General features: G+C 40.5%; 2 protein-coding genes across 6 annotated transcripts; one reads left to right on the top strand and one right to left on the bottom strand.

The window, feature by feature from the left end:
* Positions 1–1,861: 1,861 nt before the first annotated feature.
* On the bottom strand, positions 1,862–15,685 carry LOC113952239 (tRNA selenocysteine 1-associated protein 1-like). Of its 4 annotated transcripts, none has more exons than XM_027654084.1 (11): positions 15,576–15,685; positions 13,867–14,037; positions 12,418–12,493; positions 11,317–11,393; positions 11,087–11,220; positions 10,382–10,513; positions 9,349–9,468; positions 6,992–7,187; positions 6,334–6,379; positions 5,368–5,536; positions 1,862–2,185 (listed from the first exon to the last, which is right to left on the bottom strand). In XM_027654084.1, exons 4-10 carry the CDS (start codon positions 11,344–11,346, stop codon positions 5,400–5,402), a joined length of 795 nt encoding a protein of 264 aa, XP_027509885.1. In that variant the 5' UTR covers positions 11,347–11,393; positions 12,418–12,493; positions 13,867–14,037; positions 15,576–15,685; the 3' UTR covers positions 1,862–2,185; positions 5,368–5,399. The 4 variants fall into 4 exon arrangements, with proteins under 4 accessions (XP_027509885.1, XP_027509884.1, XP_027509887.1 ...); XM_027654083.1 differs by lacking the exon at positions 15,576–15,685 and adding an exon at positions 14,932–14,984; XM_027654086.1 differs by lacking the exons at positions 9,349–9,468; positions 15,576–15,685 and adding an exon at positions 14,932–14,984.
* PAK1IP1 (PAK1 interacting protein 1) lies at positions 14,928–24,215 on the top strand. 2 transcript variants are annotated; one of them, XM_027654081.1, is made up of 10 exons: positions 14,928–15,282; positions 16,719–16,881; positions 19,252–19,372; positions 19,471–19,545; positions 20,189–20,241; positions 20,705–20,850; positions 20,943–21,040; positions 21,752–21,851; positions 23,027–23,153; positions 23,709–24,215. In XM_027654081.1, exons 1-10 carry the CDS (start codon positions 15,220–15,222, stop codon positions 23,867–23,869), a joined length of 1,107 nt encoding a protein of 368 aa, XP_027509882.1. In that variant the 5' UTR covers positions 14,928–15,219; the 3' UTR covers positions 23,870–24,215. The 2 variants fall into 2 exon arrangements, with proteins under 2 accessions (XP_027509882.1, XP_027509883.1); XM_027654082.1 differs by lacking the exon at positions 14,928–15,282 and adding an exon at positions 15,396–15,436.
* The last annotated feature ends 1,078 nt before the right edge of the window (positions 24,216–25,293 follow it).

Genomic DNA, 25,293 nt, shown 5'->3' with positions numbered 1-25,293 from the left:
TCCCTGCTCAAGCAGGGTCGTCCTAGAGCCCATGGCACAGGATTGCATTCAGACGATTCTTGAATATCCCTATTGGGGGGGACTCCACAATGTCTCTGAGCATGTCTCTGAGCAGTCAGTTCCGTGCGCGGTCACGAGCACAGTAAAGAAGTTCTTCCTCATATTCGGGTGGAACTTCCTGTGCTTCAGTTTCTGCCCATTGCCTCTCGTCCTATTGCAGGGCACCCCCAAGAGTAGCTTGGGTCCCTCCTCTTGGCACCCACCCTTCGGATACTTGAATGCTCTGGCGACCCAGACGCTGTTCCCACCCAGGGGACACAACTTGCCTACCACCCTGTGCCTCCCCCGAGGGACGGCGGCGGGGCAGATGTTCCCTTGTTCCTGCTGAGGAGCCGGCGAAGGGCAGCGTGGGGAAGGCGGCAGGAAAAACGGCACCAGGAGGTACGCGGTGCTCCCCCGGGATGCCGTTATCCATTCAGTCTGTGTAAGCAATGGGAACTGCGATGGTGCAGGTTTGTCGTCGCCCATTTTCGGCAGGTTGGGAGCAGGTGGGGGGGGGAAAAGCTGTGACACAGCTTTTTTCCTCCTCAAAACATGGGGAAGAGTGCATTCCTATTACAAAATTAAAATATGTAAAAATGTGTTTTGTTTATAATTCTACTGAGACTACAGTTGAGAAAAATCTGTAGCTCTGCATCTTATTTATAGCACTCACCTGCCTTGGGAATCACGGAGCAGAGAAGAAAATCATAAGCACCTTGCCTACAAGTCAATAAAAATGTTCACAAAAAAAACCAACCCAAACCAGAATGTACTAAAAATGTACTAATATAGAGTGAGGCCCAGGTACTTAACTGTGGAAGAGCTGTGATGTACCACACACTCCTTCCATCAAAAATAAAAATATTTGGTCCAGCACACACCTCAAGAAAGAATGCAGAACTGGGAGTGCTGGGGGGAATTAAGGGAGTATCAAAACAGCAAGGGCAATTCTGAAGGCCTGCAGAAATGTAAACCAGCAGCAACAGCAGAGGAACAGCTTTTAGAAGAAATTTTACCGGGGAATTCTGTGCTGCCCAAGCTCTGTTTCATACTTTTTTTAACCTCATCGTGCCTTCCCAGCTCTCCTACCCGACTTAACTCCTCAATTTCTTAGTCCCATGTTCATAATCATCTAAAGGAGATAGCCATTTCCAAAAACCCCAGCCAAGGTGGAGTTACTTTCCAGATATTTCTTCTCATGAACTACACCTTTGGAACTCCAGACCCCTCCCCTCCTGCCCCACCCCTTGTAAATACAATTTTACCTGCATGGGATGACTCAGAATTACAGAGGATCCTTTCCAGAACGTGGAACATGTGGGTTTAGAAGTCACCTGCAAGAACCACCTCATCTTGCGTAAACTGCCCATGTGCAACATCTGATGACTAGCTTTAGGATGACACTGTTTCTACAATACAAATCTCAAGATAATCATCAATATAATCATCAAAATAAATAAATAAATAAAAAGTATCGTGGCCTGGATTTGTAGCTCTCTCCAGGAACCAAGCAGCATGGTAACTTCGAACTTTAGGGAGAGGAAGGAAGGGTATCATAATGCATTTCCATTATGGGAAGAGCAGGATTTACAAAGGGGTATAAACAGTGCCCTTTGGTAACAGACACTCATTAGTAACAATGCTGGCTTCTAAAGTGGTACTTGTGTGGGGAACTGACTAAACTCCCTCCTGTGCTGGACGCGTAGGAGCTGGGCAAAACTGAGACAAGTTTCTCTCTTTCTGATGCATGTAAATATATAAGGTAAGCTGTAATCGCAATATTCTCTTCCAAGTATGTGTCAAAGGCAGCTACACTACATTTGCTCTGTAAATTCAAGTGCTTCTTTATTTACTTATTTTACTTCCATTTTACTTATTTAGAACAATTTTCATATGGTGACATGCCTTTAATGAAACTCATGACTCAGAAATACTTGTCGATGTAGTCAAACAAAGTCTATTGACATGAGTCACTGAAATTAAATAAATGTCATTAAAAATGAGACAAAACAAAAGGCAAATATATATATATCTCCAGCAGAATGATAGTGATCATCACCTTATGATCAATCTTCCCTGTGAGTTATATCTGCAAGTTAATTTGAGGTAGCGCTAGAAAGAAGCTGTTGGTCCAAGAGCATCCCTGCAAAAAGAAACATTCACGGCTTAAGTACCATTTAACCTTTTTGTAGCCTTTTAAGTACTCTTCACGTTCCTTTTAGCCTGTTTTTCTCCCTGTTCACTAACTGCAGGATCAATAGCCCCTCAAACCATGGTACTAAAGCTTTTCTGTTCAGAGAAGTGATAGAAAACAAAAACATTACTCTTCTTCAAGAAATTAGCAGGTTTTAGGTAAAGGCACTATCTATCACAGCTAGGTACAATAAAGAGTTTATAAAACCAACACTAAATATCCTTCCAAAAAAAAACCTTCATTGGAATTTTTAAAAAAAAAAAAAACAACCCACAACATTTCAGCTAGGTAAAACAGACAAAACACAACTGGACAAAGTGAAATAGTGTGGTGTTGAAAACACTGCTTCCAATATTTTTTTTAAAATGTTTCTACTGCAAACAGATCTTTGTAGAACTGGTATCAGGCATCTGTATTATGTACACATTCAGGTCCTTGTGTAAGCTAGCTAATGCAGGCAGTACCAGAGCTGTAAGTTTCCTCACTTAAAAGTCTCAGCAGTGCACTCCAGCAGTTCCAATGTGCTCACTTTTTCCTGAATTTGGGCTTACACCCATGCAGAAAGAAGTTTTTTCAGTACGCCTTTACAGTAAAGAACGTGCTCTACACGTGCTTGATCCCATATACGCACTCCTAACTGGAAAGCAGGATAGGCTAGTAAAGCTTGGGAGACAGAAAAAGTCAGAGAGCTACTTTAGAACAGGTATCACATGGGCTGCAACCAGCAGACTCCCTTCCTCACCTCTCTCTTCTTGTATGTTGACTGGAAGAAAATATATTCCCCAACATTTCTCAAGTGTGCAAAACTAATGGCCCAAACAACCTCTGTCAGTACATTTCATAATATTTTCCCTATATGGATACTTTAACATGCCAGAACAGAAGGTGCATGCATATCTGAAAACAGTCTCTAATGCAAAGCATAAAGACCTTGTTAACATGTAAAATCTGCATAAATGTGGTGGCTGCAGACTGACTTTGAGGTTTATATGCTGCTACATGAAATCACACCGCTACATGGGCCCCTCATTACATAGTTCACACACAGCTCAACCTCCCAAATACTAAAAATCAGCAGATACTCCACAGTAGTTCTGCCCAGCCAACATACATCTTTAGCATCACATTTTTAACCGGAAACACAACAAAAGGTTTCCACAAATTACTTGCTGCAACTTCAGTATGGTGTTTATGTAATGCTATGCAAAGCAGGATATGCACTTCAAAGCAGGATATAACCCAGGCACAGCCCCGGAAGCTGTCTTGTTGCTTGTGATGACAGTGCTTGCTAGATATGAAATCCTTTGCTTTGCAACATCTTTTTAGTATAACCAAGCTCAAGTACCACAGCTATGCACTACAACTGAAGTGGCATCAAATCCAGTGTAGTTGTGAAGCTTTAACTATCCAAATTCAAGGGGCCTGCATCTACTATCTTAAGTCCCCCCCCTGCTTCTGCAGTCCCCTGAAACAAATCTACATATGCACACAAACAAGTACTCCCTTTCCCATCCAGATTCTCTTTGCTTCATTTATTCCACTTTCTGTCACATTCCCATCAATAATCTCCCTACTATCATCCTCCAAGAACTGACCAGGTTCACACAAGAGAAGCCTTCACCTAAGAAAGCCCACTTTACAGCCACAACATAACTAGTTCTCTTCAAACCAGGGAAACAGTTGCTAAAACTGTGATAGTACACTCCCTGTCTAAATGATTTTTTTTGTTTTCTCTCTATGAACTTCCTATAGCACTCTAAAACCCTTTTCTAGTTTAGAGCATTTGCATTTCATGGACGGAACTTTGAAAAAGAAATTTAGCTGGAATTTAACTGTGAAGAGAAAATATGGAGATTCTGGTGAGCAGCTAGAAGGGACTTCCTGTGCCAAGTCATCACTCTGCAATGCAGAATTAGTTTCACATTTAAGAACAGCATAGAGGTTGTGACCACTTTAATGTAATTAAGTCATTTAAAAAAAAAAAAAACCAGAGGACTTCATTCCTATCTGCCATTCCAGCAATTCTGGTTTAGATTGCTCTCAAAACACACATGGCAGTACCCTAAAGGAGGTATCATTACCTACTTGACCACCTTTAGTAGCTTTCATGGCTATTAGCTATCTGATGATTTCCACCTTTTTCTCTTCAAAGAGTACTCTTCTGTTTTCAGCCTAAATTTATTTTATTGCATACATTAAGCAGTAAATACTTTTGCATACACAGGAGCTTAAGTTGTCCCTATGGCTGGAAAACACTTTATACCCTTCCAGATAGTAAGTTTAGAGGAAGCCACTCAGAAGTTGCTATCTTAAAGCAGCACATTCTTCATTGCCATCTCCCCTAATCTCCTTTGAATACTGGACACTGTCATCCTACTAAGATTTATAACCTCATCACTGTGAAACCTCCGAGCGTGAAGACTGAACAAGTAACAGATGTTTAGGATAGGATGCAACTTAGTTGAAGAGCTGTTACTAGCTAGGATATTATAATTCCTGATGGGTTATTCTTTCTCCTTTAAACCAAAGTCTTCTCCAAGGATTTTCAGGTTTAAGAACACATGTTATGTTACACCAGTTTCTTTGCTGTACAGCATCAGTTAAGACTAACAAGAATGGCAGAAACAGAATTATCAGTAGGTATCATCCTTAGTCTTTGGAATGTTTGCAGCTATGGTAGCTGAAAGTTTGCCCTTCTGTATGTTAAAACTGTACAGATAAAGTGTGTTAAGAGCTTGTAAAAGATTGCCTAGGTAACTTAGAAGTATGTGAGAGCTAGTTCTTGCTAGTCCTGCTGCCCATACCAAAGACAGGTGAAATACTCCTACTGCCTCCAGCTAAATTCAACAAGCCAGAAGAGAATGTGTTTCACACATGTAAGTAAAATCCCTTGCTGGCAGGTTTGCAGAAACAAAATTTTATTTACACAGGCAAGTCTATCTTTAGACCCCATTGAACTCTTTACATTTCTAGAATATTTACATGATTTCAAGATGCTCCAAGTGATGAACAAACAAACAAAAAAAAAGATTACAGAAACTGTCAAAAGCATAGCAAAAAAAACCCCAATCTATCATTGTGCTTTAAAACTTATGATCTAGAGTAATGTAGAAGAAATGTAGTTTTAGCACCTTGGTCATAACGGTCATGCTATATAAGACACTTAAATAGCAGAGGGGATGTCAGAAGTGACCGTATCCAGAGGTTGCCAGTGACAATTCATGAGGGCATCATAGAGTTCTTCACTTGTCTCCATGAATTGTCTGTTCATTTCATCAACATCCAAGTACAGCTGTGGATCTGAAAATAAAAGCCTGGTAAGTGCAAGTGTCAGATCTTGGAAAGGCTGCACACAAAAACCTGAAGTAAATGCCTCATAAAATGTATTTTAGCCAAATTTAATATACTTAATAGTAAATGTAATAAGATGTTTATTCACCTAGAATTTCAACAAACCTGACAAATCCAGCTTCCTTTGGAATATGTATTATTAGAATGCTGGGACCATATTGCTATTTCAATATAAAGTGCATATTTAAGGATAATTAAGCCTGATAATCTACCAAAATCCATTTAAATAATTTCTACCACAATACATATTAGGCAGGATAAAATTTCTGAATGCTAACACAAGATGTCTCTCTGTGAGGAACTGTCTACAAATCTTCCAGGCCAAACAAAGATCTTCTACAGAACTTAAGTGCAAGTTGAATCCTCCATTTAAGATCTGCAACATAAGCTTTTATCTCAGGTTTTGGAAAACCAAGCTTTTGCCTATCAATGAGTTTAACATACAATGATTTTAGCAGAATTTATACAAAGATATGGTAAATCCTCTAATAGGTCATTTTGGAAGGAGAATGAAGGCAAAAGTTAAAGACACCTACTGTGAATTATCGTTGACAGTGTCCCATTCTACTTGACATGGTGTACACTACTTGCTTTAAAATCCTACCTCCTCTAAGCTATAACCCATAGAGGATCCTACTACATCAGCTGAAATTCAAAAACGTTCTTCATCCAATAGCCATTGGTTTGTATTGTTAAAGGGCAGAAGCATGGCTAAATTTAATTTGCAGTGATAGAATTATCATTACCTTCAGTTATTAGGTCATCATTGATTTCAGTCATAGCTGAAGCTTCCTAAAAAAAAAGAAAAAAAAGAGAAAGTTTATTCAATCCATTTCAGAAAGCATCACAAACCCAAAATAATTCTGTACTTCCAAAGCATTTCCTCCTCCCACAACTACAGAATAAGCAGGAGGAGGTGGTGTTTGTTGGGGAGGGTCTTTTTGCTGGGTGTTTGTTGTTGTTTTTTAGTGGTTTGGGGGGTTTTGTTGGTTTGTTTAGGTTTGGGGTTGTTTGTTTCTTTGTTTAGAAAACCATGGTATAAGTTCAGCTTGGAAAGGACTTTTGGAAGTTGCAACTGATAAACTAATTCAGATAAGATCATGTTACAGTAATTCTTTAATTTTCTTCAAGAAAAGTATATCAAAAATAGGATGAAAGCCTACACAATTATGCTTCAAAACTGTTATCTGGCATACATGAACAAACAGTGGTGTATAAATATCTAATTCTATAGATGCACTACTGAAACACTTAAATCAAATATAGCTCTCAATGATGTCTGCTAATACAACCTGCACACAAAGCTGAACATGATTTAATTTTTAGGACTTTTTTTGCTCTGACTTACACAATTCATACAACTTGTTATTTGTGATTTTTTAATCAAGTGTGTAGTATCTTTACCTCAAATACAGCTGGAGCCATAACAGCATCTCCTAAAGAGCATTCTCCAACAGCTTGCATGTTATCATAGGGAGTATAGGAGCTGTAGTTGTAGTCAGCATAAGGATCATAATTCCACTGTGAGTAGTAGTTCTGATAATCTTGGTAATAATCGTTATAGTTGTATGACTGGTACCGCTGGAATTCTGCTTTCAGTCTGAAACATGAGAAGTTATAAACAGTTAGAGTTTGAGAACAACAAACTGTAAACCCACTGCTGAAGTTAAACAATTTGCCATAATTTACAGGCTTCCAAGTTTAAAAGGAAGCTTTTCTAAATAGTTGCCTAAGCAACAGTTTTAAGTCACAGCACAGTGTCTCATGTTTACACAGAAGCAAATACTCTCACCTTTACCAGTGCCAAAAGTAATTATTTCCATGGATTAACTCAATTACATTTATCTGTAATCAGTTTGAGTACTTTTAGTATCCATTTAAGCAAGCTGCTGCTAAAAAATCATTTATTAAGACCACAAACCTTTATCAAGTACCACTGCTTTAAAGACACTTTTAAAGATACTTTAAAGATTTAAAGTCTTAATTAGTCCTTCTATCTTTTGTTTGGTTAATACTAAATCATGTTATTTCCAGAAACAAGAGGTGAAGTCAGATTATCTGTTTCAGAGGAGTATCTGACACTGCCTGCCAATTTACCATGCCTACCTTTCACCTACTCAATTTTTAGTCCATGGGCAGTTGACAAAGCATAGCTGCCAGGCTAAGTCAGCACTGCCATTATCCAGAATGAAGCTGCAGCAGCAGGAATATGACAAAACTCATTGGTTCTTAAGACCAAAGGGCCAGGCAGTAAGTTTTCACTACTTTCCCTTTCCTAAGCAGATTTTTCCTCAGGGACAACTTCACACACTAACAAGTATCACTGCACAAGTACTGTCTGTACTAACACAGATACACTACATAAAAAACATTCAGATAAACCAGCTGCACACTCCAAGAAATCCCCTATGCTTAGACATTTCTTCACTGATTAAGTGCAAGCAAAACTCCTGTTCACAGAGTCCAATTTCTCTGTATCTCCACTTCGCTACAGAAAATTCAGATCAAGGTTTTTTTGCCAAGAACACAAACTGAAGGAGCTCAGAAATAGAGTTTCCAATGTGACTTAGTGATGAACTACTCTGATGGCTAGATATTTTGATGCTAGGAGAGCTCAGTACTCAGCCATTTAGAAACAGGTATAGATTAGCCATGTGTATTTTAATACCCACATTTTTTTCATTACTGTGAAGCTACACATACATTCTAATAAATAGGTATTCTACTGTGTTACTACTGTGGTAAACAAATGATTACATAATGTCTCAAAGTCTTCTGCTTTCAACTTCTCTCCTACATCCATCTCAGTAGGAAAGAAAAATCTGAAAATGCTGCTAATGTTTATCTGGATAGCATATGTGAGAAAACCTGTTTCTTTGGGACCTCTTCTTATTTTCAAAGCAATTTAATCAATGCAATTCTGGACAATGCTCTCTTGGACAAGAGCATTTCTGTTCCAAAGCAACAAGGCAACATTAGCAGAATTATCCAGGGTAAAAAGAAACAGAAGCTGTTATTTTTAGTCTTCCAACAGCACACACACACTAACCTCCTGAATATATACTGAAATTGTTTTATATGAAGTTCTATATATTTGTCTGTATTCTGGGTCAAAGTTTATCAAATTTGGTATTAAGACTAACTGAATTGTCTTAAATAACTGAGAGAACTGTGCTGGCAGAATAAAAAACCCTCTCAAAACCAATCAACTTTAGAATTTCCTACTGCTCTGATTACTTGAAAAGTAAAGAACAGTATCCTAAATAAATTGTTCAAGCAACATCTCCTTTGGCTTCTTCCCCTCTATATTCTATACTTTTCCACTAAGGAGTTCCTTCCTTTGCCAGCCTACTTTAAAACTAGCAACATACTAGCTTGCCTAAACTAGGGGGAAACATCTAAAAGAAAAGCTTCCTAGCATAAAAACCAAACACTTGTTGTCCCTTCTACCTTCTTCAGACCCAAACCTGAAAAACATTTACAAATGCATTCAGCTTCACTAGTGTAAGAATTAAGGCCGGTTACAACAGCTAAGCCCAAGTTATACAATCTGGCTAGACTTAGGAGTTGGATTCCCCCAGAAATACTGAAAGAGGTTGATGAATCCAGGTAGTCCAAAACATAATGCTTCTGTGATTTTGGTTTTGTAGACTGCATCGTGTGTACAGCCATTATAGCATGGGCCACAGTCTTTACAAAGGCAGAGCTAAAAGAATCCGATTATTCAGAATTACTGTATCAATGCACAACTCATTTGTTACCTTTTAGAAATTCCTATGCTCAGCCGGATTCGTTTTCCCCCCAGACCTGGTGCATTCTGGCAGTCTTGCAGTGCCCTCATCTGATCACCTTGCTCACCAAATCTGACAAAGGCATACCCTCTACAATTTTCAAAAGGGAGAAAACAAATTCTAGTATTCATAACAGTTACAAAGCTAATGAATGCAATTTCTGTCTTCATGAAAACAGAAAATAGTAGCTACTATAGCTTTTATTACCTAAGCAACCTCTCTGGCATGTGCACATGCACACAAGATGCTTTTACAAAATTAAAAACTTGGGCCAGAAGCAAAAAGCTTGTTGACAGCATTAAGATGTACCTTGCTGAAAGCCAGCAAAACAATAAGTTTTAAATAGTTAAGTAACCAGATTCCATATTTCTGCACTTACAGCAGGTCATTTATCTCTTAGTATTAAAACCACTCCTACTGCTGTACAGGTCTAACATTCTTTTTAAATTAGCTTTCTCAGATTTCCTTTTTTCTTTTTTTCAAGTTGTTTTGAATTAGTCCATTACAGCCAGAGTCGTCTGAACAGCAAACTTGCTCATCCCTGCTTGACTCACTGTCTGGCCAGTGTAACTTCCACCAAGCTTTATTTACTAATATTGGAAGTTTGGTCTCCCAACCCTCTAAGATTTGCCAGGCCTTACAGTTTTCTTTACATGTAAAAAGGGAATTAGCTTGTCTTCAGTACTGCAGATGACTAAGTGGACACACTGCTGCAGAGAGGCACAGCAGCACACATGTCCATGCAGAGGTCCCCCTTCTCCCACTGTCCAGCTTCATGTAGATATTCATATGGCTGAATAGAGACTTATCACATTAACTGCTTAAACTAACCATAAAGTTTAAGAAATATATGGATCTATGCTGTTAAAAAAAATAATGCCAAAGGCTAATCTCTCTCTTCCTGCCTCCAAAGAAAGTGGAGAAACAGTTCTGATGCAGGTTCTTATATATTACTTATAGAAGCAAACATAGTGGACACTATTTAAACATTTTCAGGTGTTACCTGGAATATCCCAGCAGGTCTGTTGCTATTTTGCAGTCAATACATGAGGGGTACCTCTTTAGGAAATAGTCATAAAGCTGGAAATCATCCACTTCTGGAGTAAGCTCCCCAACAAATATTGAATAATCTGGTCTTTAAAAAGGCAAAAGAGAACCACAGTCAAGTTTGAGACTAACACAGCTCACTGCAGTATTAAAGTACCCAACATACAAGCAGGCAGTTATCACTGAACAAGTACAGAGACAAAAATAAAAACAGACTGCAAAACTCAGCTGAGCAATGTACAGAACTGCAATGCCATCACTCCAGCAAGAAATTCTTTATTTCCCTGGGTCCATTCTACCACTTTTGCAAGAGAAAGCATTTTAACAAAGACCCATATTTATTAAAAAAAACTTTTTAGAAGTGGGTTTTAAAAAGTAATATTTGCTGTCTGAAGGGCAGGGCACCCAAAACCACCACCCAAAAACTATGAAGTTACAGCCATGATTCAAAAGAGCTATGACTATTTTGCCACCACTTTAAGTGATTATGAGACAAACTAGAAAAAAATCCTGAATATTCTACTGGCAATACAATTCCATAAGCAATACTTATAGTATAGGCACTAGGTGTGCCATTTCAGGATTTTAAAAATAAGTGATGGCATTCACAAGTCATCATCAATTTACATAGGTAAAGCTTCTCCATTCTAAAGGTCTTTACCTGGTCGTATTAGTACTACTAGGGACAAACTCTATTCTTCCTGGTTTTATTTTGTTCTTTTTCTTCCGTTTCTTCTGTGGTGTTCTCCACCAGCTGTATGCCTGGAGACATTCTCTTTTTTTCGCCATCAAGTCCTGCAGGGAGAAAAAAAATCACCTTTATAGTTTTTAGCCTCATTTACATTCCTCCCTCCCACTCCCCATCACCACAGGTGATTTCCCCATATTCACCTTGCCCTTGAAAGAAGCCTGGGGTCCCATTTCTCCCTCCGCCTCCCATGAGGGAAAGCAGCCTCTGGGGAAAACGCCTGGCAAAAATAACAGAGCCAAAGGATTGTATGAACAGCCATATTCCCCTGACTTGTCAAGCTGGCTAAAGGATTGACAGCTTCCTCTGGGAATTAGGGAAAAAGCAGATAGCCCTTTGATGCTGGCCAATCCCAAATGTTAATTAGCTTCAGGACTGGACTGTGTTCCGCTTGAGCTCCAGGACGCAAAAAATCCTGCCGCAGCACAGTCTGAGTGATGAGGAGGCAGGGAAATCGTCACTCTTCCAAAGGGGATCTCCGCTGTCCCTATCTTCCCCTCACCTAGGAATTCTTCTTCTGTGAGATGCCTCTCCTTACTACCCAGCAGTGAGTCACTCTCCCAGGCCAGGAACAACGACAAGAGGCCAATGAATGGAATGTAAGGAGAAAGCAGACCAGGAACAGGCACCAGCTTGGCTGAGGGAAAACGTGAACCCAGACGCAAGGCCAGGAAGGAAGAGGCATAAAAAAGTGCCTCTTCCCAAAAAAAAAACCAAAAAAAAAAGGAAAAAAAAAAAAGAAAAAAAGAAAAAACTAAAACCCCAAAAACCACAGTTCAAAAAGGAAGTGAGTGGGGTAACTGCACAAAAAAAAGGAGAGGAAACAGCCATATTAAGACAGGTTGCCTCCCTCTCAAGATTCTGAAGAACAAGGACTTCCAAAAATGAGAATGATGTTCCACAGCTTTTACTTACGCAGGCTTTATCGTTCTTCCTCTATAACACCTCTACACGTGTCTTATATAGAGAGTGTTACCACGCAAGGTCCTTCAGAAGAACTCACGCTCAAATAATCCAAACTGCGAAACTTAATGTTATGCCCCCAATCTGCTTCAGTTGACACAATTAAGTGTCCAGAGGACAGCCACCAATTACCACGTTGCCGGAAGAAATCACAGGACTAAAAGAACACCCAACTCAGAGCAAGCTAGCTATTTCAGCTTTACATTTACTAGGAATTCTGAGTATGGTTCTGGAATCCATTTAGGCACTGCAAGCCTGTATTTCTGACCACATGATCTTACCTGGCTTGCCATGGTTCAAACTGTCTTCTGTCTTTCTCAAACAGTATGGCTGCACAGATTCGGTTCACTCCTTCAGCTGGAAAAACAACAGGGGATGAAAAAGATGAAGAATTTTATCCCTGAGATTAATTACTTCCAAATATGTTCACCCTTCTGCATCCTTTGAATGATATTAAGTCAGAACTTAATTTTTTAAGTTCTGACTTGTCACTGCTAAAGCAATGAGTGTGAAAAGGATATATGGCCAATGGGATTATGATTAGAAGTAATCTTCACTGTCTTAAACTGCAATAGACCACAAAGCCTTCCCACTGTCCAAAGCACTAGAAAGTTACAGAGAACTTTTAAGTCACCTATACCTTACCCTTAATTCTGAAATACCTACACACAATAACCTAGTAATTCAGAAGATTCTAACATAGTTAAAACAAGGCAAGAAGATACAAGGCTTCAGTACATTTGTAAAAGTCCCCAGGGTTTCTTCCCCTTTTAGCCAAATTAAGAGTTGATTTACTTGTACCATAAACTACACAGCTGAAGACAAGCAGTGATACCTCCTGTGCACTAAATAATAGAAATAAAAGTGGGATGAGGGCACAGTACAGATAAACGTGATCTTTCTCTGCACCTTTTCTTAGGACTGTTTTCTCTCTTTTGCCTTTTTCATTTACACATTTCACTCACTACCAGCAAGTTAGCCAATAAATGACCTTTTACTGCTACCATTACACTGCTTTTTCCCCCTAGTCATCTAACAAAAATAAATCAGTGCAAAACCAAGCTTCATTTGTAAAATATTCTACATTTACTTCCACACACAGCTGTTTATTCACCACTGCTGATTTTTTTTTATATCCAGTGTTGCTCCTTCTATGCAGATGCTTGATTGCTGAAGTTCTAATTTCTATTTCCATGCAAGAATTTATGCAATGTTTTACATCCTAGCTGATCAAATCCACATTCACATAATGCAATAAACAGGGAGTGCCCATAATGCCTTAAAGGCTTGCCCACAGAGGGGACCAGCTCAGAGCACTGCTTCTGAAAGTGGATTAGGCTAACCTGACACAGGATAGCCATAAACCATAATTAGACCATCCATGCATGGTGCTATTCAAAATAACTATGGACTTTATCCCCACAGCCATTCTGGAGGCAATGAAACTGTCAAGTACAAACAAGCCCTTAAAATACAGTCTAGTCCCAATAAGGTTAGCATATGGTAAATTGAGAATACATTTACTAAAAGTAACTGTGTTCATTATAATTATCAGCAGCAACGTCTTTCTGTTAAAGATGGTCATTATTAATACAAATTTCCACAGAACAGTGTTCCTCTAACTGAAACAGTACTTTCTATTAAGAGGAACTATGAACTTCTCCACAATCTAACACTGAAATAACTAATTTTCAAATTCTCGGCTGCACAGTAACTTCTTTTAAACTTACTGCTTCTCACTCATGCAGATCTGGCAGAAGACGGGCACACAAGATAAAGCAGTCTGGTTGTAAAAGGCTGTCAGGAGGCAAGTGATGCAACTGCTTCTCACCAACTTTTAAGCAACACTGTGTTTGTCCTCTTCCTCGTCCAAGCTTGACTGCCACCTCTTGATCTTTTCACTATGAAATAAAAACATTTTAAAAGCAGTTAAAACAGCATGTATAAACACTTTATTTTTTTTTTAACGTTTGTCTTAACTGTAGCCTGCTTTCATTTAGGCAGTTGGGCAGCTTCGACCTGCAGAACCCAAACAGATTCTCAACCGGATTACACACACATCATAGCAGTTTTTTATTGTATTCCAAAGGTTCTTCTCATTATTGCGTTTGTACATGCAAAAAAAGCGGGAGAAGCTATCGACGGGCAGTACCGGTGCGAACGCCGCTCACCGGGGCAGCGGCCAAGCCGCCCCCTTCCTACGGCACTAATTTCGCTCACACGAGGCGCTGGGTCAGGGCAAGGGGATGGGTGGAAGCTCCCGTAGCCCCTGGGGCCGGCGCCGTGACCCCGGCCGGGCCCAGGCCCGAGCCGTGACGCATTTCTCTAACCGAGCCACTCGGCACGACGGGAAGAGCCCGACCACAAGTGCGCCCCGCCCGGCCGCGGCCCTCCGCAAGCGGCCACACTGGCGCCGCGGCCGCGCTTCCCGCTCATTGTGCTACGCGGTAAGAAATCGAATTGGAAAAAAAAAAAAAACAAAAAAAACAAAAAAACACAAGCGTAAAACCACCCGACGATACAAAAATAAAAGCCAGCGGGCCTAGCACTAGGAAGGCGTTGGGGGAGCCGGTTCTCTGGTGCCTCGGCCCAAGCGCCGCCGGGGCCTCCTCGCCCCACACGCCCTGAGGGAGGAGGAGGCGGCGGCCCTGCGGCCCCGGGGGAAGTGAAAGGTCCGACCGCCCCTCCCCTCCTCCTTCGGTCCCAGTAGATCGCTTCGCGCCCCTTTTCCTCCCCACCAGCCCCCGGTGCCGGTCACCGCTCCCCCCGCCTCCCCTCCCGATCCCGGCACTAACGCCTCTCGTCCTCCCCGCCGCCATCACCGCCCGCGCCAGCGCCGCTTCCGCCCCGCGAGGCCCCCCTCCCCCCCCCGCGCGGGCTGCCCCGCGCGCAGCCTGAGCCCGCGCCCTTCCCCGCGGCGCTTCCCGCTCCGCGGCGGCTCCCGCGGGATTCTCCTCCTCACCCGAGGGGAGCGAGCGCCGCCGGGGACGCCGCACGCGGAGCCAGCGCGGAGCGGCGCAGGCAGCGCGGCGGGCGGGCGGAAGAGCCAGCAGGAACCCCGGGGCGGCGCTGAGCGGCGGCGGATGGAGCTGGTGGCGGGGTGCTACGAGCAGGTGCTGCTGGGGTTCGCCACGCGGCCCGGGCAGGTAAACGGGGGAAATGGGGAAGGGGGGTGGGGGGAGAGAGAGAGAGAGAGAGAGGAGGATGGCGCATGGAATCACAGAATGGCTTGCGCTGGAAGGGACCGTCAAGTTCCAAACCCCCCCTGCCATGCGCCGGGACACCTTCCACGGAGACCAGGTTGCTCAGAGCCCCGTCCAGCCTGGCCTGGAACACCTCCAGAGAAATAAAGGGAAGAACGGGGGGGGGATATATGGGGGAATGGGGAGAAATGGCCGCGCACGCCCGTCCGCCCCCCAGAGCGCTCCCCAGCACTCACCGCCTCGCCCGTCCGCAGCCGCGGTTCTGGGCGCCGCCGGGGCTCTTAAAGCGCGCTGCGGGGGCGGGGCGGCCTGTCCCGCGGCCTCTCCCGCCAGGCTCGGCCCCCTCGCTGCCCCTCAGGGTTGCCAGGAGCTGCGTGAAGCCTCCCCCGGGCTGCGGGAAGCCGCGTGGGTGACGGGGGCTGCGGTGCGGGGCCGCTTCTCTCTGCGCGGGGGTGAGGAGGAAGAGCTGCGCAGGGGATGGATGGGACGTGGTCTGGGGGCTGGTGCCAGGTGGAAGGCGTGTCTCCAGCCTGCCGTGATGGAAAACGAGAGGATCCGCCTCCCTCGGCCATGAGATTTGTCTCTGCCGACGCTTTTTCACCGGCAGCTTCGTCTAAGCACGGCACTGATTGCAAGGGGCGGCTTGCACGCTTAAGTCCTTTAGACTAATCTCCTAACAGCACATTAACTCAATAAGATCCCATTATGCTTATGTGTAATTCCTCCCCCTGTACTTGGCACTGGTGTACGAGTACACAGCCACACCTCGAGTACTGTGTCCAGTTCTGGGCCCCTCAGTTCAGGAAATACACTGAGGTGCTGGAGCAAGTCCACAGATGGGCAAGGAGCTGGTGAAGGGTCCAGAGCACAGGTCTGCTCATGAGTAGCTGAGGGAGCTGGGATTGTTTAGCCTGGAGAAAAGGAGGCTCGGGAGTGACGTTATAACTCTCTACAACTACCTGAAAGGAGGTTGTAGCCAGATGGGGTCTGTCTTCTACTCCCAGGCAGCTAGCAGCAGGATGAGAGGACACAGTCTTAAGCTGCACTAGGGGAAGTTTAGGTTGGACATCAGGAAGAATTTCTTCACAGGAAGGGTTATTAGATGTTGGAATGGACTGCCAAGGAGGTGGTAGAGTCACCATCCCTGGAGGTGTTTAAAGAAAGACTGGACGTGGCACTTAGTGCCATAGTCTGTTGGTCATAGGTTGGGATCGATGGTCTCAGTGGTGTTTTCCAACCTAATCGATTCTCTGATTCTGATTTTTACACATATACTTTTTCAGGTTTTTCTTTTACAAAATAAAATTACAGGATGATGAAGTGGAAGCTTATGATGGTAAGCTTCATAAATACCTGTTTGTTTTGCATTTCATTTACAGTCCTGGACAATCGTCCCTGATTTTACACATCATGCCCACTCTGCCTCGTTGTCAGCAGTAGCAGTGAATAACAGATATGTGGTCACTGGGAGCAGAGATGAGACAATCCAAATCTATGACATGAAAAAGAAGATAGAGCATGGGGCGCTGATACAGCACAATGGTAAGGGAGCATTTCTTTGTAAAAAGCATTAATGGTATAAAATTGTAGCTGAAAAGCCAGTCCTCACCAGAAGAAGAAAACTGATTTTTTTTTTAATAAGACTCTAATAGTGGTGATGCTGCAGCCATGATGGTGTGATGATACAAACAAGGTAAACTTTTGAGCATAAAAGTAAAAAAATTATTTTGGATATTAGTGCTGCCACAAATATCAACTGGTTTTAGTTTTAGCTGTTTAAAAAGTTATGACCCACAAATGGCTCGTGCCATTTTTCTTCTATCAGGAAAGTTACATATGTGAGAGCAGGCTGCTGCTGCCAGATGAGTTAATGTGGTACATTTCCCACTGTCTGTGCTGGCTGAATTACAGCTGTAAAAGTACATCATAAAGTCATGGAATAGTTTGGATTGGAAGGTACCTTTTAAAGGTCATCTAGTACAACCCCCTTGCATTGAGCAGGGACATCTTCAACCAGATCCGGTCACTCAGAGCCCCGACCAACTTGGCCTTGAAGGTTTCCAGGGCTGGAGCATGGATCATCTCTCTGGGCAAACTGTTTCAGTATAACACTGCCCTCCTTGTAAAAACACTTTTTCATTATATCTAATCTGAACTGACCCTCTTCAATTTAAAACTGTTAATCCTTGTCCTGTCACAACAGGCCCTGCTAAAAAGTTTGTCCCTGTTTTTCTTACAAGTCCCCTTCAAGTGCTGGAAGGCCTAAATAAGGTCTTCCTGCAGCCTTCTCTTCTCCCAGCAGAACAATCCCATTCTCTCAGCCTTTCCTTGCGGGAGAGGTGTTCCATCTCTCTAGTCATCTTCATGGCCCTCCTCTGGACTTGCTTGTTGGGATCCCAGAGCTGAATGCAACACTTCAGGTGGGGTCTCACCCGAGCAGAGTAGAGGGACAGAATCCCCTCCCTCAACCTGCTGGCCATGCTGCTTTGATGCAGCCCAGGATACAATTGGTTTTCTGGGTTGGAAGCGCACAGTGCTGGCTCATGCCCTGCCTCTCATCCACCAGCACACCCAAGTATCTCTCGGAAGGGCTGCTCTATGATCTGTTCATCCCCCAGCTTGTGTTGATACCAGGGCTTTCCCTGTGCTTCGTTGAATCTCATGAGGTTCCCATGGGCCCACTTATTGAGCTTGTCCAGGTTCCTCTGGATGGCATTCCATCTGCAAACTTGCTGAAGGTGCACCCTTTGTCTGCATAATTGGTACAGTCACCAGTTAATGGCTGTCCAAATAAACCTGTTTGGGTCATTTGTAGCTCAGTCCTGATGAGCTAAGAAGAACCTGGAGTTCGACTCAGCACAGTACCTGCATTTAACTCCTGTATGATGAACCTGGTGCTTTTGGGACACAGTATGTGCAGTAGATTCAGCTGTGTGTCAGTAGCAGCAGGGCTTTGACATGGGAGCATTCCCTATCGCTGATAGGAGTCCTCTGTCATCTGTGCCACGATGTTTGAGTACTGCTGTGTCAGAGAAAAGACCAGGCAGAGTTCAGACATGTATGACTAAAGGGTGGCTGATAGAGCACATCAGGGATTGAATATAACAAGAAAATTTCAGGGTTTTGTGAAGAAATACTTAGGAAATAATTTAGATTTTCCCAAGGGTAGGGTAGTAGCTGGTATGTTTTGATGGAAGATGCTTTTCTGTTAATTCCTACGTGTGCTGGTTTAAAGGTAAACCAGCAGGGGAAATGAACTCAACTCAAAAGAGAGATTATAAATCAGAATAACAATTTAATAAAGTAATACAATAAGTACGATTATACAGACAAACAATTGGTTTTAACCCACAAAACCCAAATGTATAACCCAGCACCCTGGGGCACGAACAGAGTGGTGTTCGTTGGGCCCCCTGAGTCCAAAGTAAAAGGAGAGGGAAAAAGCTGTTGGTGAGAGTGCTGTTGCAGTCTGGTCAAGAGTGGTGATTGCAGTCTGGTTGAGAGTGGTGGTTGCAGTCCAGTCGAGAGCGGTGATCTGCAGTCTTCCTCTGGATCCCATGAGTGGTTAAAATGTTCCAGGACTCCAAGTTTATATATTCTCCAGTTCAGGCAGGAATGCTCAGTACTTCCCTCAGGGCGGGGTGTGAGGATAGAAGCACCCTCCTATCTTGCCGGCCTCTTAACACCCAATTTATAGCCTGAGGAGTCAGGCTGCTCTGGGCAGAGGGTGCAAATAGTCTGTTGACGACAGTTTCTGGGAAATGGCATGGAAGGCTATAGAATACACAGTTTTGGGTTACACCCGTCCAGTGATGAACTGATCCCAGCTGTTCTAACTAGGACACTATGTTCTCTGTGCAATAACTGTTTGGTGTGTACAACATTGGTAGTAGCTCTGGTTTGTATTTCTAGGGACAATAACTTGTTTGGAGTTCTATGGTACTGCACATCTATTGAGTGGGGCTGAAGATGGACTCATTTGTATCTGGAACACAAAGAGATGGGAATGTCTGAAATCCATTAAGGCACATAAGTGAGTTTCTTAAATCTGCATATTCATGTACATTTTGATGTTTATTTTCCTTGTAAATAATACAATAATACATGTGGCTAATGTTTTGTTTTTGTCAGGGGACAGGTGACATCTCTTTCTATTCATCCTTCTGGGAAATTAGCTTTGTCAGTTGGAACAGATAAAACATTAAGGTGAGTCAAAACTAATGAAGGAATGTGGAGAATCATAATTCAGTAACTCTTAGTAAGGTATTATAAGCAACAGTTCCATGTTGGGACTCAACCTTGAAACACTGGCAAAACATAATTGTCATCAAACGGTTCAAAGATCCATTGGTTTGTCTTATGAAGTTCTAAAGTCTTTTCAGAATACTTCCTGCTGTTCATACCTTCTTTTTGTGAGCTCTGACTCTTTACAAGTCACTTGCAGATGTATAAATATATTTGCATTTTGGAACACAATTTGCTTAACCTTCTGGAAACTGTCAAGGTTTTGTTTAGTGTGAGAAAACTAATTTTTCACTGGGAATGCGTCCATGTTGCTGTAGATATCTTTTTTAAAGATATAAAATTCTATTTTAACACCACAAATTGTTATTGGGCTCCTTTTAGGCTCCATATTGCAAATGGTGGTTTAGAAAATAAATAACACAAATTCAACTGTATACTTCGCAAGCAATATATGAACTCATCATTTTCTCTTGCAATAAGAAGGCAGAAAAATGCACAGAGATGCTTAAAAGCTTCCTTTGGGTGCCTTATGTCAGCAGATCAGACTTCAGTTTCGCTGTGCTGTTTTTAACCAGAATGCATATTATCTCTTGTTGTCTTTCAGAACTTGGAACCTTGTTGAAGGACGATTAGCCTTCATCAAAAACCTGAAGCAAAGTGAGTTTATCAGTCTAAATCCAAATAAGGTGGAATTAGATAGTTTTATTTTTTGTGTAAAGAAAAGTTGATTGAATTAATCAGCAAGTCAGTCAATTGGAAACAACTTTCACAATGTCTTTTTTACACATGCAAGCAAGCATATATAAGTTTATATCCTTAGTAATAACAGTTTACCAAAAGGAAAATGTAGTTTCACTAAAGTAAATCTTTTTTTTTCCCTTGAAATTTGAGGTCAGGACATTTAAATAAATACATTTTGGTTTGTTTTTCTTTACACAAATCTGATAATCAGAAAGAAACATTTAAGAGCATAGTTTGACTTGCTTATTCTGGGTTATTTGATTTTTCACAGTATTTTCTCAGATCTAGGTAGAAAACTGTCTAACAGCTTCTAAAGATTCTTACTTTTAGATTTTCATGCAATACAGAGTGCAAAAAGTCAGTGTCTATGTGTATACAGATGCACACATAATTAAGTGGTCCCCTGATGGAGAGAGGTATGTGACCGTGGTAACAAACAAAGTGGATATCTACAGACTTGACACAGCTTCAGTCACTGGCACCATTACAACAGAGAAGAGAATTTCTTCACTTAGATTTATTACAGTAAGTACAAAAAAGAAAGGTGTTGGGAAATTAACTGGTTTAAAACACATGAAATTAATCACTCTTGCATTTCTTTTTTTCCCCATTCCAAGGATTCTATCCTTGCCATAGCTGGAGATGATGAAATTATAAGGTTCTACAGCTGCGACTCTCAAAAATGCCTGTGTGAATTTAAAGCTCATGAAAACAGGTATTCTCTATTTGTTTACTATTTAGATACTTATGGCAATGCTGAGTCCTCAGTAAAGTTCAATGGCTTGTAATGTTCAACATATTTTACTATTATTTTTGTTTTAGTATAGAGAGTAAATTTATTTATGTGCTAAATTTCAAACTGGAGAGACTTGTTTGCTTTTAGTATGAGCATCAGTACTGTGCTGTCCATGCGTGTTACAAGAACAAGGTATAAACTTAGAATTATTACTGTTCTAAGTTTATGAGTGAGTGAGTGGGTGTGTGTGTATTTAACCAGTCTTTACTGATTCTGACTCTTCAGAATGCTTTAAAACAGCAAACCAGTTTTATTCAATTCAAAGAGGAGTGTAATCACATATTCTCTGTTGTTGTTGAATACCAAATATTTATCCAAATATTGCTTTTAATTCATCAAAACACAAAAGCATTAGCAGTAATGTCATTGGTGTGTCTAATAGCAGATGCTTTAAAGTATTAAACCATTCTGACTTGAATCTTAATGAGCCTAGCAAAGGCAAATGTTCCTAATACAAATGACAGCACCCAAACCAGATCACTGTTGAAGTTCCTGCCTGTTACTTGTGGATTTTCTGTTCAAACTGATTTTTTAAACTCTTGCCTATTCATCTTTAATTTTTGTCAGCTTACTGTTCTGATGTGAGCTGCCATGCTATAAAATAGAAACATATTACTTTTCTTTTCACAGAATAAAAGATATTTATACTTTTGAAAGAGAAGGACAGCATCTTATTGTTACTGCATCCAGTGATGGTTACATTAAAATGTGGAATCTGGATTTTGATAAGGTTGGTCTATTAAACTGCTTGTTACATTTATGAAACATATCAGACAACCAAATTTGCAGACTGTTCTGTTATAAAGATTAATTTTAAATCACTGAGGAAATTTACTTGAAATCTGGATGTCTTGATCTTCTTTCATGTTATGTTCAGTAGATACATATACACATATATTTATGCACTTCTATATTTTTTTATCTTTGTAGGTTTTTTTTAAACAAACTATAGAATCTGATGATATTATGAGATCACATCTCCTCTTTATATGTAAAGTCATGCTTCCCATCAGACTGACCTGGGCAGGACTATGACTATCTAATCAGTTATATATGTCCTAAGGACTGCTGTGAATTTTTGTGATGTTGATGACTGTTGCTACTCTTTTAAAAACACAAACTCTGTGGTTTGGGGCGGGACGGGAGGAAGGTGGTCGTTCATGTCAGAGGAAGAGCTTATCCTTCAGAAAAATTCAAACACATTACTGTACTGGGTACTTGTATTTCCTGTGTTTTCAAGCAGTTCCCAGTAGCACAGTTCAACAAGGAATCATGTTTTATCTTTTAAATTTACCATGTTTATGGTTTGCTCTTAAAATCAGAAATAGATTTTTTAACATTTAATGCCTAATAATAAAGGACCTACTATATTTTACTCTAAGTATCTTGAATAGTTCAAATAATTATTTCTCAACATTTATACACTTCATATGTCAATTTGCCCATTTTTAATTTTATTCCCTCTGGTTATTTTTATACTTCTAAGTGCAATAGTGAAATCCCTCTTTTCCCTTCCTCAAATTTCTGTTCTCCTTGTTTCTATTCCCTGTAATTGACATAGTGATCAGGGAATTCTTTACCTTTCTCTATAACACTGTATATATTTTGATCAAATCTGTGGTGATTTGCTTTCTGTCCAGGCAGAGTTTTGTATAACTGCATGGGCTGCTTTGTCCAGCTATGTGAGGTACAATATCCTAATACAGTAATTTCTGATGTGTTAATGCTGTTAACGTTGTGACACTTTATCCTGATATCTGTAATAGGATATTTGCTCAAGTACTCCCAGAGCTGAGTGATACAATTGCCTAACAATGAAGTGGAAGTTACTTTCTCACTTCAAATACTTCAGTAAATTTAAACAGAAATAATGTGTAAATAATATTTTTTTAATGTTTTCTTCAGATTAAAAATGTGCCATCTTTACTGTGTGAAGTCAATACCAAAGCTAGGCTGACATGTCTTGCAGTATGGCTTGACCGAGCTTCGGAAATGAAAGAAAACTCTGATAAAGCTGCAACATCATCTCAAGGTAACAGAACTGTGTGTATTTTCAGTTGTTAATGTGACAGTGAAATGGAACATACTACGTGGGAGGTTTCTACTATATGCACTGGAAAAAGTTTTGGTATTTTGAAGAACTGGGGAGATGACACTGGCAAGTGATACAGATATACTTACCAATCTGATGGTGTCTCAAGCCTATATGTTTGCTGGACGACATAAACCTCTTTTCACTTTTATTAAAGTTTTCTTTCTCTTTACTTGAATAACATACTGAGGAAGTCACTGTGAAGCTTTTGAGACAGATAAGAAAATAGACAGTTTGATTGGACTGCATGTCTTGTTTTCCTATAAGCAAAATTAGGTCTGAGGCCATTGCAGTTGGGCAAACTTAGGAGGTCTGGCTCCGATTTGTTTGGGTTTTGTGCAGTTGTTTTTGTGTATTGTTATCTATTTACATACTTGATCTTCAGATATTTTAATTTCACAGGCAAAACTAGCATAAATGGCACTTTCCACTGTAAAATAAAAAACTATAAGACTACATAAAGATCAGTGTGAATAATTTCTTGCTTTTTTTCAGCAAAAGAAGATGAAAAATCATCAATAGTCGGGAAAAACAAAGTTTGTTGGACTGATACAAGTGATAAAACAGCAAAAAAAAAGAGAAAAATTATTCCAGAGAAAAAAAAATTGGAAGCTCCATTGCAAAAGAAGAAAAGGAAACAGAATAGCTCGGCATGAAGGCAGCTTCTTTCTCTCCTGTATAAAAGTAAATGCTGGTGTTGCTCTAGTTTTTATAAGAATGTAAACCTCTAACAGGACATATACATTTGAACTGAGTTGTTTAAAAGTAATTAATGTTCTTACCCTAAGAAATTGACTGATCATTCTGAGAAGTATCAAAAGAATTAAGTGAAGGAGGCAAAAATAAATTTATAATATGTAATGTTTATATTTTTCTCTTAAAAATAACATATACTTTTTAACTGGCTCTGAAAAAGGCAGCTAAAATAATAAAAATAGCTGCATCTGTCTCAGATACATTTTTGTCTTCACTTCCATGCATATTAAAAATGTACACTTTTCATTTTGGTGTTGAAAAAGTTACTCTTTATTTGACTCAAAATATGATCTGCCTTTGTCTTGCATTACTTTTCCTACTGTAAGAAGGAACATGTTAAAATTACTTAAAATATGATGATCACATTCCATTCATACATTCAGAGAAAACCATACTTTCTAGTTCTTGACATGGACTTATACATGGAGTTTATAAGCAAAATGTTCGGCTTTTTTACCATGTCCATACTTCATGTATTTAATTTTTTTTTAAGTCTTTGCACTCATGGTTCACTTGATTGAAAGCTTTTGCTTAGAATATGATACATATTTTTAGGTAGAAGAGTTTATATCAATATGGTTTTACCTTTTTCTTACCCCTTCCCATTGTATTTTTTCAAGTCCTTGATCTGAGCCGTATTGTTAAAAAAGAATTATGTAACATTTAAAATTTTTGCCATGCTGATAAAATGTCACCTATCTGTTTTGTTTGCACTTAAACAAAAAGTGAATTCCTGACCTTCTCAGTCAGTGGGAACAGGATTTTATCCTAAGCCTTATTACAAATACACAGTGGGAAAAACAAAGTTGAGCTGGAGTGAACAAGCTCAAATAGCTGTACTAAATGTTCCCGTTCTTTATTTTAAAGTGTAAGGCATGATAATGTTGTTTTCTGCACTACCGGAGTAGTCATTATTTCTTCTGCTTTCAAAGAGTAATTGGAATTATGCTTTATTCTGATTCACTTCAGTAATAATCTGTTCCTCCTTATTTGTGTAGCAAGAGAAGAAGTAGAGAAAATCAGAAAAAAGATTAAGCCAAATCTGGAGATAGGAATGCAGGCTGGTTTAGGGATGTAAAATTGAATACTGCAGTTCAGCTCCATGTATGCTCTGACACTGAAACAAAGTGAGCATCATCAGTGCTGTTATGGAATTGTTCCTGTGGCAATGGCAGTATTCTCTTGGAAGTGGGCATCCATATTTACCTTCTGTAACTGTTTTCCTTATTTAGATAAATGATCGTAGCCCCTTCTTTGGAAATTCCATATAGTTGATTTATGTGAGCTCAGTTAAATTCAGCATTAAAGGTATTTAGTTTGAGCT

The sequence above is a fragment of the Corapipo altera genome, unplaced genomic scaffold, assembly GCF_003945725.1.
Source record: "Corapipo altera isolate COAL_440 unplaced genomic scaffold, ASM394572v1 60, whole genome shotgun sequence".
Classification (NCBI taxonomy): Eukaryota; Metazoa; Chordata; class Aves; order Passeriformes; family Pipridae; genus Corapipo; species Corapipo altera.
This window is presented reverse-complemented; position numbering and strand designations above follow the sequence as displayed.